The following is an 11,542-nucleotide window of genomic DNA, read 5'->3' on the forward strand; positions in this document are numbered from 1 at the left end:
GTGACAGCCTTGCTAGGCTGGGATATGACACAACTATAGTTTCAAGACTTGAAGCGTACTGAGTGCCTCCAACAGCAAAGGTCTGGTGGCTGCATTTCAAAAGGCCCCCTCCTGCTGGGTCGGAAGGAAGGGGACCAGGTTCAGCTGAGCCCACTACCACATCTCAGGTGACCACTGATGAAGACATCAACTAAGACCATGGCAGGGGAGAGTCCAAAACTCTTTGGACACTTCTGTCCTTTTCGTGGTGAGAAAAGAGACTCAACTCACACCGGGGCAAAGCAAAAAGAGGAGTTAATCAGGAGGATTCTGGGATAGCTCCGGAATTAAGAGAAAGAGCGGAACATCCAAGACTTGGGAGGGACAGTGGTGGCTGCCCAGAGCCCTGGCAACAGGAACCAGCCTCTCTCAATGCCTGCCGGTCCTTTCTCCACTTCATCCCCCAGCCTGGCTTCTCCACGAGATGGAAACGGGGCTGGGGCAACCTTGGGCTCACATAACACCAGTCCTCTGCCAGACAGGAGAGGGGCCGCTGACTTGTCTCCTCCAAGCTCCAGGGTCAAAACCCCAAGGAGGGGCTCTGAGCAGCCGTGGCAGGGGCAGCCTCACTAGGACCACCCCAGCAAGAGTCCCACATAAGCTCCCTGAGGCTACGGCAGAGGGGCAGGGAGGGAGACCACCAGACCCCGGGGCTAAGCGGTACAGAGGGTGAGGTCCTCTTGCTTCTTGCCTGCCCTGCCCCTAAACATGTCCTAACTAAATGTTCAGTGCCCTGAAAGCTTACAGTTTGTGAAGGGCAGGTCAGCCCAGTGGTCAAGGGACTTGAGCTAGACTTCCTGAGTGTAACTCTGACTTCCAACACTTACTGGTTCTGTGATCTGGGGCAAGTTAGAACCTCTGTTTCTCACTTTCCTCTTCTGTAAAATGCAGATAAAAATGGCCCAGGGACCGAATGAGTTAAAGTAGATACAGCACAGTAGATACAAAGCACTACAGAAGAGAGCACTACTTTTGTATTTGTATTTGTATTTCTAAGCTGCCTTTTAAAATGTCCTAAAAACTGACTGTTGGGGAGAATTGAAATGCAAGGGCTGAGAGCACTGCCCATTCTCACCCGAGGTCTCGCCTCCCTCGGGGGCCCACAAGCTGGTCTGCGCAGACCCCTCGGACCCTTGCTGACCTCTGCATCCCAGATCAAATCTTAAGAGGCCGAGGCAGTCAAGTGGCATCTTAGTGCCCACTAAGGGACAGGCCTGCCCTGGGAGCCACGCGGCGAGGAGTCGAGGAGGTTGTAGCTTCCAGGCAGGATGTGCTGGTGTGATAGCTCTTCCCCCACAAAAGTGTCAAAATTCCTTAAAGCCGGAAGAGTTCAAGACAGGATGGAAGAAGAAGCCCCAGTGCCCTCCAGGAAAGGAGGGAGCATTCTTTGACCTTTGGCATCTGGGTCGGCTCAGGGTGCGAGGCCCTCTCCTCTCACTCTGTGGCTCTGCCTTTAGCTTCTCTCACAACTCTCACTGCATCCCCAGGGCAGCACTGCCTTGCATGGCCCCAGATGGAGTTTTCCAGAAGGAGGTGCTAAGGAGACTCCATCAGCACATTTTCAGGCGTGCTGTACCAGCCCTGTGAGGATCTAGTTGGTTTGCTCATTGTCTCGTTCTGACAAAGGACACAGACCCAGACAGAGCTTCGGCCCCTGCTCCGCTTGTCCCTGGTGCTCTGGCCGGGGTCACAGCCTCCACCGGGCCTGCGCAGCTGTCCTGCTCAGCAGAGCGGCAAAGCCCTCGCTGGCAGGGCGGGGCTGGGGGTGGCACCCAGACACAAGCATTTCTCAAGCCTTCCTGCAGCTAGAACCGCCCATCCACCTACCAGATCCTTCCCAAAGATTCGGAATCTCCGGCCCTGCTGGCCTCCCCACTCCATTTCATCTTGTCCTGACCCACACAACAGACACTTTGTGAGGTACCACCAAAGGGTGCAGACTCGCAGAACCAAAGGTAGGAGGGGCACGCTGGTCTAAACAGCTTCTGGAGAAGGGTCGCCTGCATTCTGCTTAAACTTTGCTTCCTAGCAGAGGCAAAAAGGGAGGAAACTGAAGTTTGTGCAGGGAGTGACAGAAATGCAGACAGACTGCAAGGGTTCCATTTTCCTTTCTTGAAAAAGCTGATACACAGAGGCAGGAGGGTCAAGGGAAAAAGGAAGATGGTCCCAAGGTACCATTTATCTAGGGCTGCCAGACGGCTCTCCAGTGCTGCCAGACTACTGGCTTATAAATCAAGATCGCTGTTCACGACCTCAGGGCTTAGGCTGGCTAAAGTGGGCATCCAGAACATTCCGGTCCTTTAGTCAATGGTTGTACTGTTTTACAAGGATAAGCTCACGTAGCTTAAATATACACAATAGGAGACAAAACAGGAGAAGTGCAGAAAGCTGTCTGAAGACTCGTCATATAACCTCAAGCTGCGGAGGGCCGGCGTGGCGGGCACAGCCGCCAGGGGCAGCGGGGGCTCCTCCCCATAGAAGCTGAGGGGCAGCTCACCGTGGGAGTCATCAGCAGTGGGTGTCTGTACCTGAGACTCTGGTTAAGAATCTGTTCCTGTTTTATCTGCCTGGATATACGGAGTCCTGTTTCCCTAGGATGTTAAATGGGGCAGAACATAAGTAGAGTGATTTGGAATTCAGGAAATGGCTATATTATATACATATACAGGTTTTATTTTTTTTCAATTACACTTTCTATTCCCTTCACAATCTTGGTGTCCAGAAGAGGAAATGTGGAATAATGAAGAAGACAGTGTCCTCAAATGTCCCCAATTCAGAGCGCCTGCAACTCACCTTTCAATCTCAGCCAACTCTCAAATACTCTTCAAGGACTTTAAAAAAATGCTTCTCTCTGAGATTAAGAGAAGCAGCTGCTGAGTACCCTATATTTAGTAGCTGAGTAAGGCCAAAGGGCCAACTGTGGCAAAGGGCCTGGAGGCAGCTAGCCCCATGCAGGTCTGGGTATCCAATGCCAGACCCAGGGCTCACCCCAGACACCTCACCTAAGCATCAGTGGTATATAAACAAGTCCACGCCACCCAAGCCTTCCCAGGCTCCCCCGGCCGAGGGCAAGCCACTTACCCTGCAGACAAGGCCTTGTCTGCTCCTCTGCGCCCCCGTCACACCAAGTGCGCCCCTGCACAGCCCTGCCACTCCCGGCCCTGGGCTGCCTTGCAGCGCCCTTCCTGCTGGCCCATGCCTGCCTTTTCCCTGCCATTCCTGCAGGTGAGGCAAGACTGGAGGTTCTGGAATCAGGGATTGGCTTCACACTGTCCAGCCAGAGGTCCTAAGGCAAGTCATGCTTTCTCTGAATCCCGGCTGTGGGGACCCAGGGAGACCACTCATGCACCAGCACAGAGAGGTGTGGCTCCCCACCAGGCCTGCTGGGGACATCCGAGGCTGAAACGCAGCATAGTGTGTAAGCCCCCCCCCCCCCACCCCTGCACACGCCTTGCAGGAGGGGACCGCTCTGCACGTCTGTCCCAGCACTTGGCCCTGAGCCTTGCACGTCAGACACTCAATCAGGGCAGGCGTGTACGTGTGTGTAAGGGAAGCGACGGCAGCTCGGCACACTCATCTGTGGGGCGGATGCAGGTGGCTGACCCAGGCCTCTGTCCCAACACACAAGTCCTGGGACCTAGAAGCTCAAAGTATTCACCAAATTAGAATGGAACTAACCTGGAGAACCTGGGTAAGGGACAGCTGAGGCATTACTTATTCTGTTTCCAACCCCACCAAGGCTGTGCCCTGGGTGAGGCTGGAGGCACAGGCCAGTGAGGGGACGGTGTGGAGCAGGTGACAGCAAGGCCATAAACAGGAGGCTGGCTGAATCCAGGAAAAGGCATGCTTTGTTCAGCCCTCACAGAGGTAAAAACACTTTTTAAATTGGTTGTCCATATTTGAAAATTGGGAGCCTTCACATAAAAATCCCTATTTCTACAACCAGCTGGAGCTGAGTAAGGTGCCCCCCGGTGGGACGTGCAGTATCCCGTTTTCCACAGTCTTCCTCACTGCCTCTGCCTCCCAACGCTGATGCTGAAAGTCAGGGACCATCTCTCATTGCACTGAAGCTCTTGTTTTTTCCAACTGGACCAAGGACAGTGACACACTCCTGTTCCCAAGTCACCCAGCCTGCTTCACTGATCTGCACCTGCTCTGGTGATCCCCGTGCAGCTGAGCTGCTCCTCACGCCGGGGCCAACCCCCCTGCCCCTTGGACCTACCTCGCCCCAGTCCCGAGGTGGCGCCTGTGATGACCACCACAGCGTTCCGCAGGTAGGCCTTCATGCGCAGCCGCTGCAGCAGCTTGAAGAGGCTAAAGATTCCCACACAGCCACACAACAGGGGCAGGATGGCCGTGGAGGTGATGAAGTCCATGACCCCCACCTTCAGCAGACTCTTCCTAGAAGAACCGAAACCAAATGAATTAGTGACAAAATGAGAGAACCCAGGAGACTTGCCAACCCTCTTGGCCCTAGTGTGACACAGAGCCCAGGGCCCTCTTGTGAGGACTTCAGTTCTGAGCCCAGCAGTCTTCCTTCCACGCCCCAGAACAAGCTACGACAGGCATTCAGCATAGGACCAGGTACCTGGTGAGTGTTACCAGAGGTACTGGCCTATCAGTGCTCACCAGATTCTCTTTGAGAAACTGGTTTTGAAGAACTTAGGCAATACCCATTATCATTTTCACTCTCATTTGTGAAACTAGAAAATTTCTTTTTAAAAGAAAACCTTACCAATCTTTATACTCCGCCCTGGGTAGATGGATATTTCTGGGTGGGGTGACCCCTAGATGGATTGGCGATGGCCCACAAGCGTCCTCTTGTCCACAGGTCTCACGGACAACCAAAGGGAAGCTGGCAGACAGGGCTGCCATTAGTCATGCACGGGCGCCGACTCCGGCTGAAAGCGGGTTGCCCTCCTGGGCCACCGGAGCACGTGCTCACCTCACGTGTGCGGTGAGTCGCACCAGCCAGAGGGACCGGGACCCACACGGGTGCTTGTGCAAGAGAGCCCAGTCAGCTCTGAAGAAACATACCGCTTCTTCCCCACGGCCCCCACTTTCCTCATCCCTCCAAGCCTGCCCCTTCCTCATCACTCCCCCATGCCTCTGTGCCCAGAGAAACAGCTAAGAGGGGACACAGGGTTAAAGGAGGGTCAAGGGCACTAATGAGGAGCAACACCATGTCGGTCCCTTTGAACGAAATGCTCTATAAGGCCACTTGAGAAGTGCGCAAAGTCTATTACACAAATGTCCACCCACAGTCCACCTCCAGGACCGGGACATGAGGAGCACAGTAACCCTCTTTGGGAAAGAAGAGGCTGGCAGCCAAGGGCAGAGCTCCTGCAAAGCAGCCTGAGCTCTCCACTACTCACCAGATTGACAGTGACCACCTACTGAGTGCCACACCTCCTCAACAGCACACCCTGCAGACAGCGTCTCGCTCCCTCACCCAGGACAAGGGCGACTCTGTGGGCACCACGAAGCTGGGACCCGCTGAACTCCAACCCAAATCCACCCACATCCTGAGCTGCTTTGATCCTGAAGTTTAGGTTCAGGGCAGGCCAAACGGTTCTACTGCAAAAGGGTTCTGCTCTGATTTGAATTATCAACTCAACTAATTTAGTATTTAGTTTAATTTTTCACCTACCTTTCCAAATATACCTAAATTCTTGTTCATCATAAAAAATTAACAACTTTCTTGGACAAACTTCTGTAAAACTGACTGTTTCCCATCAACCTCCACTTAATCTCCTTCCGAAAAATGCCCGGACACTGTCTGCTAAGTGGGTCCACTCCCTCTCGCCCCGCATTGTGCCAAGCCTACACCTGGAGGACTTGGCAATTCAAGGGGTTTCTAAAGTGCCAAGCCCTTTCCCTGGGTACTACTGGCACCATCCCTTCCCCCAACAGGAAGCTCAGGCAGGTGTTCTGGCCTACAGGCCAGGCCAAATCCCAGGGGAGATGCCAGGACCCAAGGATCCTTTCCGTGGCAGGCAACAGCGCCCCTGCGTTCCGTGGGTCTGCGGGTGCTGTGCAGGGCCCTCACAGGGCCCAGGTCCTGAAGAGTGGCAGGGTGTGTGAGTATTTCCCAGCCCGGGGCAGGAATGATTGCCGGTTTGATGGCTTTACCAGAAAATTACAGCAACTGACAGAACACACAGGTAGGCCCCAGGGTCACTAGAGCTCAGAAGTTTCATGTGATAAACTTGGGGGGTGTCAACCAGCAGCACGGCTACTTGGGAAGCTTCTTCCCTACTGCGATCCCAGATCCTTATACTAGGCAGGTTCCAAGGTGGATCTGCCTGCCTGACCCAGAATCACCTGGGGCCCAGCTGCTGTCCAGGGTGACCAGGGGGCGGGGACGCTGCTCATGAAAGGACAGCGGGGCTTGGCCTCTGGGTTGCGGCCTGGAGCTCCACTCGTCAGCTGGTGGAAAGGGCTCTGCCCACTCCTCCGCAGCCCGTGGAGACGGAGCGCGGGGGGCCCACGCCTTCAGACCCACACGCTGGGGCAGGGCCAGGACTCCAAGCACCAGCGTGCAGCTGCTGCCTCCCAAAACCCTGAGGTTTCAGAGACCACCTGGAAAACACAAACAGACTGCAGCAAGACGACCGCAGTGCAGCGCCTATAAGGGTGACCCTTGGCCAGCTGGGTTCACAGCCCGGCCCGCCCTCTGCCAGCAGGGGTAAGGGGCCGCACCACTTTGGGCCCCAGGACCCTCATCTGTAAAATGAGGGCATGCGAGTACCCACCTCCAGTTTGTTATGAGGTCAGACAAGTTAATACATGGAAATGCGTGCATGGCCCTGGTGAGGTAAGTGCTCAGTAAATGTAGCTGCCACCAGCACCATCATGACCCACGGCTAGCTCAGAGCTACTGGCCCGGGAATTAGTTTCACGACAAACAGATTTCTAAGGTTGTCTGACGAAGTCCCTGATTTATGAAAACTGGTTTCTTCCAAATAAAGGAAACTCATTAAACATACAGTTCACTATAGTTTGCTTCTTTTTTTAAGATTTTTTTTCCTTTTTCTCCCCAAAGCCCCGCAGTACATAGTTGTGTATTTTTAGTTGTGGGTCCTTCTAGTTGTGGCATGTGGGATGCCACCTCAGCATGGCCTGATGCGCCATGCCACGTCCACGCCCAGGATCCAAACTGGTGAAACCCTGGGCCGCGGAAGCAGAGCGCGCAAACTTAACCACTCGGCCGTGGGGCCGGCCCCTGTAGTTTACTATTTATATCTTCATAAACCTTTTAATTAAATTAAGAAATGGCGGGGGGGGGGGGGGGAAGAAAACCAAACCCAACTTTGTCAGAAGAAGTCAGGATCCCATATCCCAAGGTTTGTACTGGAAAATGTGGCTACCATAACAGTCATCAAGGCCAGCACAGCAAGGAGAACAGACACGTGCCCAAATGTCCCTTCGACCCTTTTTTCACACTCAGGGAGGAGCAGGATGAAAATAAACCCACCCAGCAAGGCTCCCCACTGCAGACACAGGCTGCACACCGTCAGACAATTTCAGCTCTCAACAAACTACATGTTCATGCCCCTATTTAAAACCCAAGCCAGCAATCTACAACATGAAGAAAAGAGAGAAAACTACACACCGTCTCGTATGCTTCTGGGATTCCTTGAGCACCTGACACGACATCGCATGCCAGCCTTGGTCTCCTGGCCCTGGGGACCACTTTGCCCGAGGCAAATATGGCACCAAGTTAGTGGGATCCATCCTCGGCCCACGGGCCGGCCTTCTGTGGGGAGAGCGCACATCTGCATTCAGTCTGGCAAGTTTTACAGAATCAGAATGTGAAGTAAATTAGAACCCAGTGCCGACCTTGCCCAGCGAACTCGGGGTCATGGTGGTGGGAAAAGACACTCCAGAGCAAGCTATTTATTTGAGAGGATCCGGTTCAATTTCAGGGTAACTTTCCTGGAGTTACATTTCCAGATGAGGCTGGTCAAACTGGCAATCCCCACTCTGTCGGGGAGTTTTTCAAATTCTTCAAGACCTCCAACTGTTACTCAGCTCTGCAGTGCACGTGGCCACACCAACGGGCCCCTGGGCCGCTGGGCCTCCCAGGGCTCTCAGAGACAGCTGCGTCACTCCTTCCTGTCTCACCCTTGGCACTGAGAATGGCCAAGAGACACAGAGATAACCCCACCGTCTTGCTGTGGTGATTAGGGGCCTTCTCTGAGCAAAAGGGACAGCTCCAAAGTGGAAGAAAGGAATCGTGTCCTGGACGGCCACATTTCCAGATTAGGAAATAATCTCCTATGTAAAGCAGGGTCAAAGGGGACCTGTTTTCTTTGAAAATCACATTTAAGAAGGACTTTAATATGTTTATAAATTTTGCACTTTATACCAAAATGCTTCCTAATCGCTAGTTTCAGATGTAACTGGGAAAGCAAGATTGAAGGTATAAAAAGGAAGTGGGAAAAAATCTTGCTCAGGATTTCCAGCATTTGAGATCAGCTTGTAGAAAGAAGGGAGAGGAGCTGGCCCCGTGGCTGAGTGGTTAAGTTCGTGTGCTCTGCTGCAGGCAGCCCAGTGTTTCGTCAGTTCGAATCCTGGGTGCGGACATGGCACCGCTCATCGAGCCACGCTGAGGTGGCATCCCAGATGCCACAACTAGAAGGACCCACAACTAAGAATATACAACTATGTACCGGGGGGCTTTGGAGAGGAAAAGGAAAAAAATAAAATCTTTAAAAAAAAAAAGAAAAGAAAGAAGGGAGAGCGGGCCCAGCACCACTGCGAGCCAGAGCAGAGAACTGCGAGCCAGAGCAGAGAGCAGGACAGATCCATGGAGAGAGAGGTCAGAAAGGGAAGAAGGTGAGAGCCCTCCTCGAAGAGAAACCACAGACCACATGTGGCCTGAAAGTACAGAGTGCACTGCCTAACAAATGTGCGCGCGCCCCTTCCCGTCTGCTCTCTAATCGACAGGGAATGACTGAAGCATGACCTTACGCTAATGAGCCCCGTCAACTGGCGGGAGGAGCCATAGAGCTCGCATGCGCACCACTCAGCCTGCCTGCTGGTATTTTCATGTACTACCCACTACAGGGCTCCAGACCTAAGAGAACAGCATGCTGTCCCTCCACGGGTGAGTGCTACACGGGGCTGGGCAGCCAGAAAGTTCACGGGCTCTCATCATGGCTTCAGAATTCAGCTGCACCCTTATTTTCCACTGAGAGGCTCTTTAAAGAACTTTCGGGACCTCAAACGAAGAACAAGACTGTCACCAAGAAATCAGCTCTGAGCAGAAATGTCACCCTTTAGGCCATCTATTCCATTCCTCATCCACTGGCCAAAATTCTACACTACATTCCTAGGATTCCTTTATTCTTTCAAGCAGTTATAAAAAATAAAATAAACTGAACCATCAGTGGAAAAAGGTTGATGGGATCTACTCAGAGACCACACATAAAAATTAAATCATTGACATCACCTCTGAAAATCAAAGGAGGGGATCTGAAAACCCTCCAGAGTTCAAAACTAAAAATGACTTCAGGTCTGTAAGAAGAATTAGTCACGAAATAAGTTGCCATGTTACACACAAGAAAATCAGGCTAAAGGGCAGAGGGGTTCCAGCAGGATGCTGAAATCATGTGGCAAGGAGTGGCTCAGTGTCACCAAAAGCACTGAGGATCCCGTTCCCACAAACCCCAGCCATACTTCTATTTCGTAACTGACGACCAGCTCCAAACAGCTGGTCTATTAAAGGCGACATAAGCTATGACATAAGCTTATGACTCTGAAAACATATCTGAAAGCACCTATCTATTTTCAGAAAGGAAAAGCAGAGCAAAGCCGCTCTCTTTTGCTTGGAAGCATAGGAGAAGCCGCCTTCGACTGGAAAGAAAGAACAATGTCCTACCTCAGAGGGCAGCTACTGTGCCAGTCGAGGGTCCTGGCGCCAGTGTCTTCTCTGGTCTTTTGACCTGGGGCAGAGTGACTAGACCAGAGGCCAGAGGAGACCCTCAGGTCAGCAGGCCCTCCTGGAATGCTGGCCCCACCCACAGACCAGCGGCCTGTGGGGTCTATTTTTGGAAGCTAGCCTTGGGGCCCGAAGTTTAAAGGGGTGCAGGCTGGCATTAGTAAAAATAAAATCAAAGGGAAGGCCAGAGACTACTTCAGACCGGACGGCTGAATGCCCAGTCCTGGGAACACAGCCGCACTCAGGCGAGCACTGCTCTCCAGTGGGACGCCGAGCACACGCTGGCTGCACAGCAGCCCCGCCGGGGAGCGGGGAAAGGCGCCAAGCACAGCTCCAGACGTGCGGTGCGGGCTGCCGACACAAGAACAGGGTGCTGGAGGCGAACTGCTTGTTACGGGCCAAAGTCTGAGCTCAGTTTTTAAAAACAGCACTTATGATGGCTACCTGGACACCTTGACCCAAAAAAACAATTTTGGTTTCTAATATGCTTTGTAAAATGGATTTAGTATTAGTGGAAGATGCTGGAGTGATCTCACCCTCTTTCCTAGAAAACACACAAGAGGCCCAGGCCCCTGACAGAAACCAGACAAGGCACTCACTGTCGGGGAGAAGCAGGAAAAGCACCCCGTCAGCAGTGGGGAGCTGGGTTCGAGTCCACCCTGTCGTGTACTTGCTGTATGACATGGCAAATTTACCTCCATCTGCAACTAAGTGTCCTAATTTCAAAATGAGGATGACTATTCCAATGAGAAAACATATGAGAAGCACTTTGTAAATGCCACAGTCCTGAACAAATGTGCTGCTAACTCATAGACTGAAAAAAGGCAATTCCCAGAGAGCACTTCAGAAGGGACCTGAGCAATGACAGCCAGGTGGGCAGCTTTAAGGGCTATTCATGTTTAAATATGTTCGGGAAAAAGACCAAACTTACTGCTTTAGATCCACACCTCCCACACTGTGGTTCATCTCAGGTCCTGATGTCGCTCGCTCATCCATTCAACCACTATATATCAAGTGTGGCTGGCACCAGGCCCCGGGCCAACATGGGGGGGCAAGCGATGAACCAAGTAAACATGGTTTCTGACCCTCAGAGCTCACAGCCTAGACCAAGAGACCGACAATGAACAAAGAAACAAAAAAAGCAAATGATCAGAATTGCGAAAATTAAAGAAAAGATCCCCGTGAAACCACAGAGTAGCAGCCTGTCCAAAGGGCAAGCCTTGCCTGAAGCTGGACTTCAAAGTCAAAACCATGCAAGTCACCATTCTGCCCACACAACACACACACGGCCCAGGGGAACTGCCAGCTTGTGGCTCCTGAATTCAGATTATTGCCTTAAAAACTACATAGAACAATATCAATCAGACAGACAAGGGAGCAACGTACATATGAAGTCAGGGGTCCAACGTGTTTAAGAGGAGCTGCTGGAGCCCAAAGCCAATGTCTAATGGGAACCACACACAGGCACCCACTGCAGAGACTCAGGCATGGAGCACAGCGCCTCTCTCTTCACACACGGGCACCCACTGCAGAGACTCAGGCATGACGCACAGCCTC

At 52.5% G+C, this 11,542-nt stretch overlaps 1 protein-coding gene across 8 annotated transcripts in view; it reads right to left on the minus strand.

Annotated features, from left to right (window-relative positions):
• Window positions 1-11,542, minus strand: part of DHRS7B (dehydrogenase/reductase 7B) — a 60,060-nt gene that overhangs the window by 14,002 nt on the left and 34,516 nt on the right. For 3 of the 8 annotated variants that reach the window (XM_046674894.1, XM_046674895.1, XM_046674897.1), the window contains exon 2: window positions 4,262-4,440. In XM_046674894.1, the coding sequence (XP_046530850.1) occupies window positions 4,262-4,440 (179 nt within the window). Of the gene's footprint in view, window positions 1-4,261; window positions 4,441-4,774; window positions 4,895-7,654; window positions 7,799-9,925; window positions 9,945-10,916; window positions 11,087-11,542 lie in introns of those variants that run through there. The other 5 variants (XM_046674890.1, XM_046674891.1, XM_046674892.1 and 2 more) reach the window with 5 other exon arrangements.

This window comes from Equus quagga, chromosome 11 (genome assembly GCF_021613505.1).
Source record: "Equus quagga isolate Etosha38 chromosome 11, UCLA_HA_Equagga_1.0, whole genome shotgun sequence".
NCBI classification, from domain to species: domain Eukaryota; kingdom Metazoa; phylum Chordata; class Mammalia; order Perissodactyla; family Equidae; genus Equus; species Equus quagga.